At 40.7% G+C, this 19,127-nt stretch overlaps 1 protein-coding gene across 5 annotated transcripts in view; it reads right to left on the minus strand.

Annotated features, from left to right (window-relative positions):
- Positions 1-18,718, minus strand: part of flncb (filamin C, gamma b (actin binding protein 280)) — a 207,407-nt gene extending 188,689 nt beyond the window's left edge. For 2 of the 5 annotated variants that reach the window (XM_060903335.1, XM_060903334.1), the window contains exon 1: positions 17,827-18,718. In XM_060903335.1, the coding sequence (XP_060759318.1) occupies positions 17,827-18,211 (385 nt within the window). In that variant the 5' untranslated portion in view covers positions 18,212-18,718. The remainder of the gene's footprint in view (positions 1-17,826) is intronic. The other 3 variants (XM_060903337.1, XM_060903336.1, XM_060903338.1) reach the window with 2 other exon arrangements.
- Between the last annotated feature and the right edge of the window lie 409 nt (positions 18,719-19,127).

Raw genomic sequence — 19,127 nt, forward strand, 5'->3', positions numbered from 1 at the left:
CACATTAACCATCAGGCCAAGAGAGCTAATGTCCAGAGTTGCCAGCTCTCAAATGTCCACCAAACCACACAAAAAGACCTGAAACTACCAAACATTACAGAAAAAAGGGAATCATATATATTCCTTTTTCATTGCATTAGACACAAGTTCACCGTGGTGCACACACATTTCTGATTTGTTGTTTCATGTCTAGCCTAATTGGCAATAAACCCTGACAACCCTGCTGGTGTGACTCAGGGAACTTGCACTTTGGGTCACTAGACATTTTAAGGAACCAAATGGCTTAAATTATAGCGGTTGGAATAAGCAACAGGCAGAACCAGCATCAGCAGAAATGGGAGCTAACAAGAACTGGAAGAACTTCCAAATACAAAATGTGGAGGTTTGAGGGGCCAGAAATTAGGCTATCTGAGATCTGAAGTGATTGCTCAATCATTATGCAAGAAGATACAGAGTAAAAAAGTTTGTACACTCCAAGTCTGAAATGATGACAACAACAAAAAACATTAAATGTTAGTTTATATACAGTATATATGGGTCATTCTAGAATCCGGGGTACATTTCACATCTCCAAGATAAACTTTTTGTTATATTCCACAAAAGAAATCTTTATTGAATCAGTTTTGAGCATTAATCCAAATTATTATTTTCGTGGTCCGGTTTCCATCAAATCCTGCACTCTGATTGGCTGGCGAGCAGGTCCGTATCCTATGATACGGATCCCAGTTACGGACCCTGGTTACGGACCTCTGGCGACTCGCTCGTTCACAACAACAACAAACACAGTAGCATTTTTTGTCAACATTTATCTTTTTTTTAATATGATTTATTTATAAGATTATCAAAAATCTTATATATTTTTGCCAGCATTTCTCAGGAAAATAGCATTAATTTTAAATCATGGATAGCGATAACGACAGTATTCACGGTAGTTTTGCTACCCTGAGGAAGAAGAAATAAAAGAAAACATTTCAGGAGAAAGCTAAAAACCTGTAGCTGTTGCTAACGCCGAGCAAAAACATGGCTGAATCCTGAATGACCCCTATTTGTATAAATAGGGGACTACATAGGTGGCAAAAGGTAGTTTTTTTTTTCCTGCCATGGAAGTGCACTTGTATACCGAGGAGGAAGCAATTTGCATTACAGTCGTGAATGAGGATTCAAAATGGCGGCTCGGCTCGGTTTCGGGCGCTCTCGTTTTCTGTTAGAATTTGGTAAAGAAAAAAATAAATATATTATTTACCAGCTTAAGGTCGGTCCGTATGGTGAAATACCGTGACCTCGGCCTTGAATACTGACCTCGGCCCAGAGGGCCTCGCTCAGTACTTTCAAGACCTCGGTCATGGTATTTCACGATACGGACCTCCCAGCTAGTAAATAACATATATTTATGACAAACTTTCACCAATAGCAATGTTTGGTGTATATTTTAGACCCAATTTATCCATAAAACATTAACTAAATGACTCCCGCCCCTCCCCCCACATTATTGGCTGTCTTCGACTCCTGATTCATCCATTCAACTCGAATAAACATGAAGTGATTCAGTCTATCTGTTTTGGGGGGCTTATTCTATTAACTGTTATAAAATCAATTGCACAGAAAGTCTATTTTCTGTATTATGTGAAATTTCAGTAAAAATATATCTATATTTTTTATCTGTCCCAATGGTCTTGTCAACTCTGTTAATTCGGTTAAAAAAACGCATAAAATCCACAAAGACTTTCAATAATACGCATGACACCTGCACTGAGAGACGTCGCTTCCTCTGGTGGGAAACTTCAGAAAGACAATGAGGTATGTTATGTTTCTTCTCTCATTAATTTGAACAAAATGTTGAGGATCTTACACCAACAGTAGATTAATTATTCGTCAACTTTGTTATTGTGATGCCGGAGTGAATCTCTTGCTCGTTTTTTTTTGCAACAATAATATGATTAAAATACATAAAATTCTATTTTTATACATGCCGTGTGGTAGCTAGTTTGAGGTTAGCAAGTTCAGTTAAGACACAAACTGGTGGGAAATGTCAACTCTGTTATCGTCAATTCTGTTAATGGATTGCTCAGTTTAATGACAACAGAGTTGACGATGACTAACCGAGTCAACGGTTGAAAGGTACCCTCAGTTACAGAATGGGATACACACACACACACTATATATATATATATATATATATATATATATATATATATATATATATATATATATATATAAAATTTAACTAAGTAAATGTGTGTTGATGAACAACATGTTAATGGACTTGCTAATAAAGATAAGATCTGACTTAAGATTGGTTGTTGGAATATTCAGGCTGTAGGTCGCACTGGATTTTCAAAGAAAAAACACCTTTAAATTAACATGAAGTAAATTTTGTATTTGATTTTTCACTCAGAAAAACAAAGGGGGCATAAACTTTTGCATTCAATTCTGCATTCAGATGTTTAAAGCAGGGTGCAGTATGAATTTGAGAGGCATACGGTTGTCTCTTAAGCTAGTATCTCACTGGGCTGCGACAGCTTGCGACAAATTGTGAACGTCATTTGCGAGAGAGTTTCAAAAGTGTCTTGAAACATTCGCGGGGCTTCTCAATTTCCTCGCATGAGTCGCAAAGTGTCGCTCCTTCGTCGCTGAAATTTTGAACATGTTCGAAAAATTCGTGCGACAAAATTTCTCTCAAAATAGCCGCAAATGCGTCGCTGGTGTCGCAAAGCCGTCACGAACCCTTCTCAAGTCGGTTTCCGTGAGACAGGAAGTGCGAGTGTATCTCACTGGGCTGCGACAGCCTGCGACTAGTTGGAGACACAACAACTGCGATAAAATATGCGAATATCAATTCAGTGTGATTCCAAGTGAAAATTGTCGCTAATTCGCATATTTTATCGCAATTGTTGTCTCCAACTAGGCGCAGGCTGTCGCAGCCCAGTGATATACTACCCTTTCACTGTCTTTTAAGTGATCATTTACCATAAACCCTAAGCCGTATACACACATATTGAAGGAGGAGGCAGAGCAGACAGTGATCACACACACACACACACACACAAAGAGAGAGAAAGATAAACAGTACTTTAAGAAGAGTCTGCTGAGTCTGCTGATTCTTCACTCTTGAGTCAACACGCGCGCACACACACACACAGAAATGTTTAGTTCAAGTCACAGATGGATACAAGCCGTCACGCTGACACATTAGTGAGGATTCACTCCTATAATGGCCTTCAGACAGCAAGAAACAAAAGATATTTGGAGAAAATGATTATGTCAGAGCAGTGAAAATCAGTGTATTTACAACGTTCACCATCAGATTCAGTTACTTTGGCGAAACAGAAATAAGAGTCAAATACACAAAGCACTTCAGAAACACTCAGAATGGAGTACTGTGAACTGAACATCTGTCTCCCTACAAACACTTGCATACACACGGTTACACATTCCCTAAAAGTGCTCTCTGGGAAATGTTCTTCACATATTGTCTAACATTCTGCGATTTGGCTTCAGATGCCCGTTTTGGTCCTTTGAGGTTTCGCAGCTAACTCAGACTGCTGTTAATGTCTGGGAGATGGAGGCATTCTTCTGGCAACCCAGGCTCAGCCAGTCAATGACATCATCAGGCTGCTCCTGACAGACCTCTGTGCCTGATACCGTCGACACCAGACACTGGCACAGCGTCCACTCGGGCTACTGGTATTCACAGCTACACTGAAGAGGTCACATAGTCACCAGTATGACTCTCACTCTATGTATTTCCATAGCTGAACCATAGTTTAAAGTTATTTATAGCACACTGCTACGGTATGTATTCTCAATTCTGACTGGCCGGACGGTGTTGATTAATTTTCTATAACAGCAGCTCTGGCAATAGTTCCAGTTCCAAAGGCTTTATATTAGCGCACTTGTTCTAATCTGTTATCATTTCTATAGTAACAATTTACACAAGGGCTTGTACGGCAAACGTGAATGGATTTTCAAAATGCCTGCAATGTTGACATTGTGAAATGTTCAGTGAGGAGATGTTTATTATCATTAGGAAGGAGTCTCCAGTGTCAGTGCTTTGTAACAGTCAGAAGTAAAGCTGTAACTTTAAGGCTTCTGAATGAAGGGCTTGGCTATCTCTTTTTATTACTGTTATAACTTACATAAGTGATAACAAGCACTAACTTGTTTTTTGGGCATTCCACAATCTCATCTCATCTCATTATCTCTAGCCGCTTTATCCTGTTCTACAGGGTCGCAGGCAAGCTGGAGCCTATCCCAGCTGACTACGGGCGAAAGGCAGGGTACACCCTGGACAAGTCGCCAGGTCATCACAGGGCTGACACATAGACACAGACAACCATTCACACTCACATTCACACCTACGCTCAATTTAGAGTCACCAGTTAACCTAACCTGCATGTCTTTGGACTGTGGGGGAAACCGGAGCACCCGGAGGAAACCCACACGGACACGGGGAGGACATGCAAACTCCACACAGAAAGGCCCTCGCCTAGCCTGGGAAATCCCATGCTGCTTTGCACAATCATTCCGATCTGAAAAGACAGCATGGAAACTATGGTCTAAAGGCTCACCTGAGTTAGGGAGCCAATCAGAGAGTGGGGAGGGGTGGAAAGACAGTGACGCGTACTACTCGACAAACGGAAGCTTGTAGTTTATTTGGGACTGTTTACGGATCACATTTAACATGGCGACGAGCGATACGAACCAAACTTTCGATCAAGCTTTGTCTTGCACAAACGGCAGTAATCGTTCGGTGCCATTGTTTTCCTATTTTTGTTTTGCCTTCTCTTTCTTTCTCTTCTTCGCCTCTTCATTGCTCTAACTACGTCACCGGGTACAACTGCCATGATTGGCCATGGGCTACGTATACGCCAAATGATAGACATTCGCAACGTCCAATAAACGGCCATTGACAATCGTAAACCACACTTCCCCTACGAGAAATTCAATAGGCGGATTCCAGACCATATTTCACTTGTGATATGGTCTGGTGTTAACCAGACTACTCGCCGGCCACAGGGCTCGAACCCAGACCTTCTTGCTGTGAGGCGACAGAGCTAACCACTACACCACCGTGCCGCCACATTCCACAATATTAAATGTAAATATAAATGGATAAAATGTATGGTTCTATCCACATTCACTGGATATGAGCAATCGCACACTCTGATTGGCTACTCTACTCCTAGGATATCAGCTCATATACCATGAGTAGAGAAAAACAAAATGGCAGAGCATGTTGCCGAACCAACCGAGGACGAAATAAAAACTCTACTCGAAAACAAAACCCCAAAAAATACAAAAAAGCAACAAAATATGGAATAAAAGTATTTGATTTTAAGACCGTATCTTTTTTCATTTTTCAAGAATTATTATTATAGCATTTTTCACAAATTGCTCCGGTCATTTTGCCAGTTTGTTTACATTCTAAGTGGAAATGATTTTGTCAGATGTTTTGTATAAAGTTTTTATTCATCAAATTTGCAAAAAATAAAAATAAAAATGCTCTGTTTCTCATAATCCAGTGAATCTGGATAAAATAAAATGGCTATTCCACTCAATCTCGTCGTACATGGCTTATAGCCAACTCAGCGCTACACGCCTCATTGGCTATTAGCTCATGTACGACTCGATTTCATGGAACAGCTGTTAATTAGTGCATTGCTGTGGTGTAAAAGAAATACAACACTTCAGAACATATTGCTATTGGAAAGTTATCAAGTTCAGGGTCATAACGCCCTTTTGCTTCACATCCCATCATACCGCCATTGATTAATTCCCCATAACTATATGCCCTGTCATGTTTTATTCCTTACATACACTCACTGGCCACTTTAACAGGAACTTGTTCTTGATTCTAAGATTCCTGTTCTTGGCTGCAGGAGTGGAACCCAATGTGGTCTTGTGCTGTTGTATGCTAAGATGCTTTTCTGCTCATCACAGTTGTAAAGAGTTGCTATGAGTTGCTATATCCTTCCTGGCAGCTCGAACCAATCTGGCCATTTTCCTCTGACCTCTCTTATCAACAAGGCGTTTGTTTGCACCCACAGAACTGTCGCTCACTCACTCAGTGTTTTTTGTTTTTCGCACCATTCTGTGTAAACTGTTGTGTGTGAAACCCCCAGGAGATCAGCAGTTTCTGAAATACTCAAATAAACCAGTCCATCTGGCTCAAACCAACACCCACACTGCAAAAAATTGAAAACTGAATTTGAGGAGAAAATGACTTAATACTAGTGAAATTATCTTGCTGCATGGACAGAAATTTTTACTTGATAAGACATCTTAGAATAAGTTGGTTGCAATCTAGAACTAGGTTTAATCATCTCAAAATTGGTGTCTTGTATTCTTCTAACAGGAAATGCTAGATCGTTTCAACTATTTTCAAGATATTTTCACTTGCTAAGATATCATTTTTTGTAGTGCATGCCACAGTGAAAGAAAGTCACACTTTGAGTTCACAATTTTTCCCGTTCTGATGTTTGAAGATGTGAACATTAACTGAAGCTCTTGATGTGCATCTGCATGATTTTATGCATCGTGCTGCTGTCAAGTGATCAGCTGATTAGATAATTGCATAAAAAACAGCACGGATGGATGGGTGTACCGAATAAAGTAGCCAGTGAGTGTATGTACCAGTCATAGCATCACCGTTTGATTATTACTGCTGTTTACTTTATAATGCTTCTGAATATTTCAAATTGATAATTAGATGATTAGCATAATTATTAGCATTCCCACTTTACTACAGCATTTAAGAAACTCTGGTGGGTTTTTTTTTTTTGTTTGTCTGTTTGTTTGTTTTTTTTGGCCAAACTTCCCAGTGGTCTACTAACCATAACACAAAAGATACAGGAAAAAATGACGATTTGGGAAAGCTCATTCTTGTAAGTGTGCATTAACTTCACAGAAGATTATTATTATTATTATTATTATCATCATCTCATTCTCATTATCTCTAGCCGCTTTATCCTGTTCTACAGGGTCGCAGGCAAGCTGGAGCCTATCCCAGCTGACTACGGGCGAAAGGCGGGGTACACCCTGGACAAGTCGCCAGGTCATCACAGGGCTGACACATAGACACAGACAACCATTCACACTCACATTCACACCTACGCTCAATTTAGAGTCACCAGTTAACCTAACCTGCATGTCTTTGGACTGTGGGGGAAACCGGAGCACCCCGAGGAAACCCACGCGGACATGGGGAGAACATGCAAACTCCACACAGAAAGGCTCTTGCCGGCCACAGGGCTCGAACCCAGGACCTTCTTGCTGTGAGGCGACAGCGCTAACCACTACACCACCGTGCTGCCCTATTATTATTATTATTATCATCGTTATATCCTCCACTTTCCAACATGTGCTTGCCTCAAGTTCAGGCCTCTTTCAGCTAAACTGGCATACGAAAAGCTGATTTTCCATTTCTGTACTAAAAAAACTCAGAGCGTGGATAATTCATAGTGGGCAGCTTCTCAGCTGGCATGTAAAACTCCAGAACTCAGGGCAAAAATCAAGTTCTTGGAATTTCGATCATGTACAGCTCCAAAATATTCAAATAAACTTTTCTGACAGTTTAATCACACTATAAACAAAAAGACATTTGGACATTTGGTCATGGAAGAGAATTGTAAAAAAAAAAAAGCACAAAGGACTGTACTTGAGCATCTGCTGTCATATACATGTCAAATTAACTGGGTTATGTTTATGTTTATGTTCCAAATTATCTCATCGACACAAGTTTCATAATAACAATGCAGAAATATAAAGTCATGTAATTATGTAATTTTTCTAGGAGGCTGAATGTTAATTACTTCACTGAGCAGAAAGCGGGAACATGTAATCAGTATTTGTGAAAGGAAGACAGGAAGGGAAGATTAGACAGCACTTGGACAATTTGTGTGTGTGTGTGTGTGTGTGTGTGTGTGTGTGTGTGTGTTCATTCCACTCGAACATTCCATTGAACTGACTAGCTGACACATGGTAACAATTAGAGACACTATTTTATCTAAAGAGGAGAGTGAACATGCACACACAGCCAGTGGGGGTGTATATTATATATACATTGGGGGTTGACGCTAACGCTATCAGTCTGTGCGCTACATGCTAGACGATATTCTTAAACTGTCTCTGAGCTGTAGTCTGACACAAACTTCCAGATTCAGGCAAGCAAAGGCTCAGTGAAATCGCCTAATCATCTTCCTAATTTAGCTAATTACAATGAGGTGGTCAGACATTAAGTTTATTAAGTATCTTTTCTACTAAAGGTATAGGATGCTTTCAAATTAGCCTAAAATTAGCAACATGAACACGAGCATCTTTCTCCCTCTCTTGAAAATAAGTCAGTTAATCATTTCCTTTGGCCATTTATACACTGTAAAATTAACACTGTAAAATTAACTGTAGAATTAACAGTGAATTTATGTAAAATCATGACATAAAAAAAACTGTAAATACAAAAACAATGAAGCAGTGTGTAATTTACATCAATATACTGTAAAACTCCTAACCAAATACCACTGTTAATTTAACAGTAAGAGTATGTTGAATTGATCATATTTTTTTGTAGAATTTACAAATTGTTGTAGTTTAAACACAAACTGTAATACTAAAACAGAATGTGATAGTTAAAATTAAATCATTTCCCTGTTAAAAAAAATTTAAAAATGTCAGTAGAGGCTTTCCGGCACATTTCGTAAAACTCTAAATCAAATAAAATATCTGTCTAGTCGATCATTGCTTGTAACCATCATTTTGGAGCCACAAAAACCAATAATCGAGAACACTCGCAATTCATTCCTAGATGCTTTTTTATTGTACAATGAATATCCGTAAAATTAACAGTTATGTATTGATTATTGTACATTGAATGCCAGTAAAATTTACATTTAGTTATCATTAATTGTACATGGAATCCCCGTGAAATGTACAAGTTATTCTGTAATGTTGTTTACATTTCACTGTATTTTTAACAGGATTATTCTGGCAACCACAGCTGCCAGTATTTTTCCATAAAAACAACGGATTTTTTTTTTTTACAGTGTATCTCACAATCCTGATGGATAGAAGATCAGATCAGTATTTTACACTGTTTTGTACCTGACTAGACAGCTGTTATCTCCAAAGGTTAGCTCAGCTGACTAGATAACCTTTAGCACTCAATGAAATCGTGCTGTAGTATGAAAATGTAGTCGTTTTACCAAACTATGCAAAGTTGCTATCTTTACTACAGATAGCCAAAAATAACATACTGGTTATGATTATATGCTATCATAATACTGTTTACATCGTTTCTTTTGGCCATTCATATCTCACTCGATGTTAAACTCTCATAAACTGATAAGATAAAGATCTGATTAGCAGAGTTATTCGACATAATCTTGTAACTAGCTGGATAACTGTGTTTCTGGGGGGCCTTTAGTCAAAGCCACTTGAGAAACAGTCATACAGAAATTTGATTTTAATTTTAATAAAAATCTATTCACAAGAAATAGATCTGCTGTATGAAAACATCTGTTGGCATTTAGCAGATGCTGTTATCCAGAGTGATGTACAACGTACCCAGAGCAGCTGGGGGTTAGATACCTTGCTCAAGGGCACTTCAGCCATTCCTGCTGGTCCAGGGACTCAAACCAGTGACCTTATAGTCCCAGAGCTACTACTCTAACCACTAGGCCATGGCTTCCCCAAGCATCTAAATATTTAGCGAACAAACTGGACAGTGACAATTTCGTCAAGCTATGCAAAGTAGGCTAGCTAGCTACTTACATCAAAGCAGAAAAAAATAGGTTACAGAATCATTTCCTTTGTCAAGTCAAAGGTCATTCAACTGTGAACTGAAGAGCTGACTGGCATCTTTGATTACACCATTCTGTCAAACTTAGATCTAGATTTCTAGATCGCAGTTGTGCCATTGGTGTGCCTTCAGAGGCACATTATCATTATCATTAACATCTGGGCTTTAGCTATCAAACTCAACAGCGACAATTTCATCAACCTAATCAAAATAGACAAGCTAGCTACCTATGTGTCAAAGTGCTTTGAAATAACTTCACAGTCAAAATGGATTTTTAAAAAAATACTAGGACAGAGCAAAAGATTCACAGTTATAAACATCCATCCATTATCCACACTGCTTATCCGTCAGGATCGCAGGGGAAGTTGGAGCCAATCCCAGCTGACTTCAGGCGAGAGGCGAGATACACCCTGGGCAAGTCTCCAATCTTTCGCAGGGCTAACACAGAGACAAACAACCTTTCACTCTCACATTCACACCTATGAGCAATTTAGAGTAGCCAGTTGACCTAATCCACGTCTTTGGACTGTGGGAGGAAAACCAGAGCACCTGGAGGAAACCCACGCAGGCACGTGGAGAACATGTAAACTCCACACAGAAAGGCCTCAGTTGGCCATGAGTTTCAAATCCAGAACCTTCTTGCTGTGAAGCAACAGTGCTAACTATTACACCACCATGCCACCCCAGTTATAAACATGCAATGCCAAAAAGTATTAGAAGTATTAAAGAAGGTTCAGGCACTTCAGTGTAGCTTGTAGCTTTCTAGTGATTCATTTTTGCACTAAAAATGATAAATTTCACAAAGAGTATATTAAAAATAATGCATATTTTCACTGAATTCTAGTATCAGAGCTCAGCTCTGTTTGCTGTTTACATAAATCAAAGGTATCAGAACTCAGGGCGTTACCAGCAAATACCTGAAAATGTATATGCAACCAACACTAACACATACCCATACATAGCAAGACAAAGAAACTGAGAGAAATAAATCAGTGCTCTAGTTGAATGTTCTCATTCACTCACCAATTTTCTTTCTCCACTACTAGTCTTAATTCCAGCTGTGTGGTTTCCCAAAGACATCTGGGTCTGATACATTTTAAGTAGAGTAAAAATCACATTGGTTTCCAACTGGCACTGTCATGCAGTAGTATCCAATAAGTCTTTATTGACCATCCTAAATTCCTACATCACTGCTGTTAGATTTGATTATTACCATGTATTATTATTATTATTATTATTATTATTATTATATATGGTTCAGTGATTCAAAGCATACTAGAAAAGGTCAAGTATTTCTACACCGCTTAGTTGGACTTTGGATACCAAACATGACCGGTTAAATGCTCTTACAATTCAAAACAAACAGAAATATCAGTAACAGATATTACATTTCCATGTTCCCTACTTTTGGGAAATCTTCACATTCCAGAAAGAGAGCCCTGATGTCAGTTCTCTGGTTCAACAATTCTTGGAACTCGTGGCTGCTACTTAAGTAACCTTTCAGCCCTGCAATCTATTTCTCCACCTCTCTCACTTGTCTTGTCCCCCAGCAGCCCCCTCTGGATCCCACTCCGTTTAGCCTGGGGTCTATTTCCAGCACCTGTCAGTGGATAGAACCCAGAGTCCAGCTGTCTCTGCATCAATCACTCACTCACTCAGAAAAGATCCAAAGCAGGGCATTTAAACCAAAACCACCAGGGCATCATTTGTCAAATGACAAAAATGCTCAGATTGTTTCTATCCCCACTGCTTTTTGGAAGACAAACCATCAGGACTGAAGAAGAAGAAAAAGTAAAGTTAGTTTATTTGTTAAACCTATCTAATAGTGCGTTGCACCTCTTCTGGCCTACAGAACAGCATGTGTCCAGGCATTTGCCCGGAATCCTACAAGATAGAGAAGTGATTGTTTTGGTGGCTATGAGGGCTCACTTCATATATAGCTCTTTCCATTTCATCCCAAACTCAGGGCTATATGTAGCCATCCAAAAGCCCGTGGCAAATTCATGCTGTTCTTATAATCCAAATGAGATAGATCATGCTGTTAGACAGGTGTACCTAATAATCTGGCAATTCAGTGTATGATAGGGTTGATATCTTGGCATTGGGCACAGGAGCAAGAAAAGCTTTCTGTAATGCTCCTGGTATTCCACGCTGTAATCATGCTGGAAGTGTCTATCCAAGTATTGAGAAACTAGACTTGAAAAGATCCTGGCCTTCAGCGGTGTTCAAATACACTGTGTTATTCAGATTGGTATCGAGTTCTTAATATGAGCCTGGTAAACATTCCCCACACTATCTCACTGTCACCACCTGCCTGAGCAGGATGCTTTACAGTCTGATCCTGCTTGCTTGCACCATATTTTGATTATTGCAACAGAATTATGCATAGGACCCTGAACTGATCCCAGCAGGCAGGTCACTTTTTCTGCTTCTCAATGACCAACTGCTGGTGCTCCATGATCCACCGGTGGTGCTTTTTTTGGACTTTGCTCACAACAACCTGTGCTTATGTAGCTGTAGGTCACTCAAGACAAAGTTGTGAAAGATGACATCCTGCCTACCAAAGCTGAACCAAATTTGCATTTCACCATTCTTGTTTGATGCAAAGGTCCACAATATGATTTGTAACATTCCTGTTTTCTGCTTCACCCCAGAAAAACAAAGATGGCAAAATTTTGGAGATGATCGAACTGTTGTTCCTGCTACCAACATACCGTACATTCATTCATCCATCTTCAGTAACCATGTTATGGCTATCCTGGGAACACCGGGTATGAGGCTGAGGGATATACCCTGGATGGGGTTGCCAGTCTATCTCAAGGCACAATCACATTCACACATAGGAGCAGTTTAGATGAGACAACTACCTGTCAGCATGTTTAGAGGAAGTGGGAGGAAACTGGAAAAACAAGAAAAAAAATCCTACATGGAAAACATGGAAAACTGCACACAAACAGTAACCCAAGCTCAGAAGTGAATAGGTTTGTGATCTGGAAACCTCATGAGACGCTAACTATCATGCTACATCTAAAGCCACTTGTTTTGCCAAGGCCATTGCTCAACTGAACACCAACACTCCTTCCAAACTAAAGAAACATTTTGAAGCAACATGGCATCTACTGAGCAAGAAAACTGGGTAAATTGAGTAACTGGTGCTGGTCAATTCTCACTATATACAACAAATACTGTATAACACTGTATGTATAACTGCAGGACATGGAAATGGAATAAGCATACATGCATGACCCTGTGACGGTATTGTTTGTATGGGTGGTGGTTACTAAAATCAGGAGTGCAGTACTTCCTGTTGAGGTAGTAAGCCGACTCATATATGGCCTACCCACTGAGATGTGGGTAGATGAGAGAGATGTGGGCTGGGTGCAGGAGAATTTCCTGATGATCCCACAGAGAGGGGTAGAGCCTGGTCCATGACAGGTGCCCTTCTGGAAATGTCCATGCTATCACCAGTGACAGCTGGGCTGAACTCACTGCTCTGGTGTGTGTGTGTCTGAGTCCGCTGACCTATTTTCTTCTCCCCACACACTGTGGTCACTTTGAACACACATCTGCTCCAAATCAAACTGTGTCCCTATGTATACTCTAGAGCTGGTTTACTTGCTCGACCTCAACGCCTTTTCTGCCTCAATGTCTTGACTTGGCCATCATCGGAAATATCTGATCTGGTGCCATTCATTTGGGGAGGGGGAAGCCATGGCCAAATAGCTTTGGGACCAAAAGGTCACTGGTTCAAGTCCCTGAACCAACAGGACTGACTTGAGTGCCCTTGAGCAAGGCACCTAACCCCCAGCTGCTCCGGCAAGTGTGGTGGCGTACCTTGTGTCTGATTAGCCAAAGAAAAATGATGATGCGATTATCAGTTCAGGCAAAAACCCGGCCATAACAACTACCATTCATTCAATCACCATAGCATGCATATCAGCACCAGTGATGCTTGATGGAGATGTTGAATGGAGGGTCCAAAAACTCATTCATTCAAATGAAACTCAACAACAGGTGATAAACTACAGCCTCAGCTAAAAAGAAATCAGCCTCTACTTCATGCATGTGTTTTTTTTTCTTTTCTTACAACCGTTCATGGTGCTATTGTTGTGGGTTGTAAAAAAAAAAAATTAAAAATCACTTCAAGCCATTTGTTAAGTCCAAATATTAGGAAGTAAATAGTATTGAGAGAAGGAGGCTAGTCCATTTATCCCACCCTTTACTGATCAGCACTATAAACTCTAGCACTCTGAATTCTCTCGCTAGAGGTAGGGAGAAGTATACAGAGGTACTTAGTCAAGCCAATCCCAATGGATACCAAAGGGGATTTATTCTCTTGGCTTTGATTCGACGCAAAAGTTCCGCCAATTTGAAATCCCTTTCCAACATTTGCCTGATTGCTTATTGTGGTTCCATCAAATTGTGTGCGAATATTCTGTAGATGACATCATTTTTAAGACCTCCTGTCAGATTTTCTAATTCGACCACTGCATCGAGAGAGTTGGATGTAAAATGAGAGAACGTAGGGGTGAGTACAATGCCCCTGATGATACAAGGAGCCCAAAGGAATGAAAACTGCCAACACATTAACCTGTCATGGGGAGTAAAATTTCTCCTGGCATCTCTTCAGGTGAATAAAAACCTCACTTTCATCATGGTTCTCCTATCCATGCCTGCTGAAAACATTCATATCTTGGCTGTGTTACAGGAGTTACAGCTTATCTTATTTACCATATATTGTTTCCTTAGAGGCGTGTGTACAATTTTGTAGAGTACGAACCTGGGACTAACTTGTCCCGTGTCTGTTCTGATCAGCAAAATATTCCACAATAAAATACAGCCTTTAAATAGCATTATTTTATCCATATATTATAACCGTATATGGAGCACATTTCTACAGACTTCTAAGATTCATGAAATTCACTTATGGACAGCGTTAAAAAGAAAACATTATTGATTTTCCAGAATAACCCCTATGGGGACATAGTGCCGGAAATCAATTCTATTCAAATGGCATTTCCAGACCAACAGCAGATTTCCTCATGAAGTATCACACTGAAATCCTTAGAGCATGGCTTGAGAGTTGGATTCAGAGCACACACACACACACACACACTCCTCTGGCACTGGACACTCACTTTATACACTTTCTGACCAAGCACAGCTGTGTTAAATCGGTATCATTGTGTGTGTGTGTGATGTAAACGTGCATCTGCATAATAATGCACTACATAGTGTGTCAGTCATGCACAAGAATAAACTGTTATTCATGTTGTCTCATGTTTGTCTGATAAATCAGAACTAACAAAACACACAGATTTCTCCCTGATGATGCCGTTGAAGTATACCAGCTGCAACACTGTTAATGTGACAGATCCATGTACTTCACCCACCAAAATTATAAATATGCAAACACTAAACATGTCAGAAGCAGTTCATTATTGCATGATAAATGTGCAAACTAAACTTTCACTAAGATGACTTGTTGAATAACTTGCTACATGATAAATATGCAAACGAGTGACGATCCAACAAATCTGGCAACACTCAAATGCTGTTGAACCAAACGAAAATGCTCGATGTACATCAGAAACGTGTACATTAAATTCATCTATATATCAACTCTTGGTGCGATATATTAAAAACACACTTTGACAAATCTTACTGTGACATCGCTAATGGTTTTAAGATCTGACTGTTCTGATTCATCAAAACTTACAAAGTCACATCTGCAGCATCTGGATTCAGCAGGATTCAGCCAACACCACATTCACCACATGTGATTTATTAAAAGTCCATTTGCATGTTACAACGTTCTCAAACACCAATAATAATGGGATAATAATAAAAAAAATACAGTATAAAAACACAGCAGTGAAGAGGCACTGTTTCAGACAGTTCTGCACATGTGCTTTTAGACATGCCTGTTCAATAAATGAAATTTTCTCCAGGTTACAGCAGTGATCAGCATTATGATTCACATTAAGGAGTCGACTCTTTTAAAGTACCAGTTTAAATGACTCAAACTGTATGAATGCTGTGCTGGATTTGTTTGATTCACAATCACTACCCAAAGATGTTGTATTGTCGAGGTATTATTTTTAAAACGATTTTTATGTGACAATAACAATTTTTATGACAACTCTAGGTTAAATGAATTAATGTAGCCTGTAATAGGTAGTATAGATTGATGACTGAAAGTGGAAATATCACAGGAGTTGATATTTCTATATCTTCTTCCAAGAAAGAAAGAAAGAAAGAAAGCACAACTTTATTCATCACACACTTGTGAAATTCCTCTCTGCATTTAACCCATCTGAAGCAGTGAACACACACGTATATCCAGAGCAGTGGGCAGCCATGCTAACAGTGCCTGGGGAGCAGTTGGGAGTTAGGTGCCTCGCTCAAGGCCGTCCCATATTAACCTAACTGCATGTCTTTGGACTGTGGGGGAAACCCACGCAGATATGGGGAGAACATCCAAACTCCACACAGAAAGGCCCCTGCCAGCTGCTGGGCTCAAACCCAGAACCTTCTTGCTGTGAGGCGACCATGCTAACCACTTACACCACCGTGCCACCCAAGAAGAAGAGAAGTCTATATTATATCTATAAGAAGTCTATATATATCTATAAGAATCTTCTTCTTATGGCTGCTCCTGATTAGGGGTCGCCACAGCGGATCTTTTGTCTCCATTGCTCCCTGTCTTCCACATCTTTCTCAACCACACCTGCCACTTTCATGTCCTCTCTCACCACATCCATGTATCTCCTCTTTGGCCTTCCTTGTTTTCATGTGCCTGGCAGCTCCATCCTCAACATTCTCCTTCCAACATGCTCTGCATCTCTTCTCAGGATGTGCCCGTACCATCTCAGTCTCATCTCTCTTAGCTTAATTCCCAAGCTCTCCACATGTGCTGTCCCTCTGATGTGCTCGTTCCTTATCCTGTCCAACCTCCCATCGCAAACCTTAACATCCTCAACTCCGTCACCTCCAACTTTGCCTCCTGTCTCTTCATTAATCCGTACATCACAGCTGGTCTCACTACTGTCTTATACATCTTGCCTTTCACTTTTGCTGGGACTTTCGTATCACAAACGACTCCCAAAATCCTTCTCCAACTGCTCCACCCTGCCTGCACTCGCTTTCTCACCTCACTATCGCAGCCCCCATTTTCCTGCACAGTTGACCCCAGGTACTTGAATTCACCAACTTTCTTTACTCCTTGCATCTTCTTTAAATCGACATTTATTCATATTATATATATATTCATTCATAGGTTTTTCTGTATTTTGGCTTTTTCCTACATTGTAGAACAATACTGAACTCATCAAAACTATGAAATAACATATGGAACATATGGAATTATATGGTAAACAAAAAAGTGTTAAAAAAACAACATATGTTTCATCTTTTAGATTCTTCAAAGTCGTCACTATTTACCTCGATAACAGCTTTGCACACTATTGGCGTTATTTGAACCAGCTTCATGAGGGAGTCACCTGGAATGCTTCTCAATTAACAGGCGTGTCTTGTCAAACATGGAATTTCTTGCCTTCTTAATGCATTTGACATCATCAACCAGTAAAGAGTAAATAATAAAATACAGTAAATAGCCCTGTTCGACAACTGCAGTAATCCATATTATGTCAAGAACCACTCAACTAAGTAAAGAGAAATAACAGTCAGTCTAAGACACGAAGTGTCTTTTAGTTAATTAAAATAAAGAAAAAAACACTGAATTGGAATGTGTATACAAACTTTTGACTGGTACTGTATATATAAGAATATCTCTATATATTCTTCCAGGACTCCATAATTTTAAAAAAAAATGCTATTTTTATGACTTTTCATGCGAATCGATTCACTCAAAAGAGTCACGCGATAGGAACCGATTCGCGAATCGATTCACTTAAAAGACTTGCGCGTAAGGAACCGATTCCACTTAAAAGAGTCACGCGGCAGGAATCGACTCACCACTACACTCTCCTTGCTGAAGTTCTACAGTGTTTCCGAGCCAGTCCAGGACTTACCTATAGACACCAGCTTGATGTGCTCCCTTTCGAGGAACTCCAGAGCGACGGACACGTTCTCCAGCTTCATCTGTCTGAAGTTGGGCCTGGCATGGTACTTCCTGTACATCTTCTTCTGGCTCAGCACCTCGAGGAGCCCGATGAGCTTGAGGCCATCACTCAGGTCTTTCTGCAGGTCCATGATCTTCTTGTTCACGCACTTCAGGTGCTCGTTGCACCACCGGGTGAACGTGTTCTGCTGGATCTTCTTCCATGGTGCGTCCTCGGCCAGGTCCTTCTCGGTGGCGGGCATCTCCTCTTCTCCGCCTCCGTCCTCACCGTCCTGGTAGTAATACTGCGGCGGCTGAAACTGCTGCTGCTCGTAGTACGCGTTGTTGCTCATCATGATTTTTTTTTCCTGGTTTTTATAGTGCAGGCAGTCCGTATGGCTGGAGCGCGCGCGCGCGCGCGTGTGTGTGCGCTTGGAAGTGTGTGTGTGTGTGTGTGCGTGTGTGAAACTTCACTGCAGGCAAAGAGAAAGAGAGAGAGAGAGAGAGAGAGAGAGAGAGAGAGTGGGGCAGTCCCAGGCAGGGTTAAAAAAAGACCCAAAAAACAACTTTATAAGTCGGTGAAAAAAGTTGCACGAGATGCAAAAAAAAAAAAAAAAAAACAAGTTAGACGGGTGTGTTTGTAGCTCGTGAGCTTTGTTCTGTGCCGAAACTTGTTTCCGGTCTTTAAACTGAAACTGTAACAAAACTCGTCCTGTCACATCCCAGACTTCCAGCACGCGCAAAACGGAAAGAGAACAGAAAACAAGGAGCGCGCGCGCGCGCGGCGACGTCGAGACGCACTAATGGCCCGGACCCGCTCGCGCTCGGGCGGTTAAATAAAGAAGCGAGGGCCGGAGAGGTGCTTGTTTAAACCGCACAAGAGCATCGAGCCCGCGTCATTCTGCTGGACTTCTCGGCATGCCCCTGTCTGTCATCCTGACCATATAGAACCGGTGGGATGGATGGAGTGAGGGGGTGGATGGAGGCTCTCCAATCTGAATAAAGAGACGCACCCGGTGTCTGATTGGCCCACGTTCACCGCAGGGCATGGTGATTGGTCGAAGCCCAAGCCTCGAGCGCCGCTGAAGTTGGGACAGGTCATATTTTTAGGAGCCCTAAAACTGGGCTCAAGGGAGGCTGGAGTTTCTCCTGCCGTAAACCTGCTACTCACTCACTCACTCTTAAACAATCGAGGCCAGGAAAAGCAAATGACGGCAGGATGTTGTAGAACAAGGTGGTATGAGAGCATACGAAAGAAAGCAACCATGACGC

The sequence above is a fragment of the Neoarius graeffei genome, chromosome 21 (genome assembly GCF_027579695.1).
Source record: "Neoarius graeffei isolate fNeoGra1 chromosome 21, fNeoGra1.pri, whole genome shotgun sequence".
Lineage (NCBI taxonomy): Eukaryota > Metazoa > Chordata > Actinopteri > Siluriformes > Ariidae > Neoarius > Neoarius graeffei.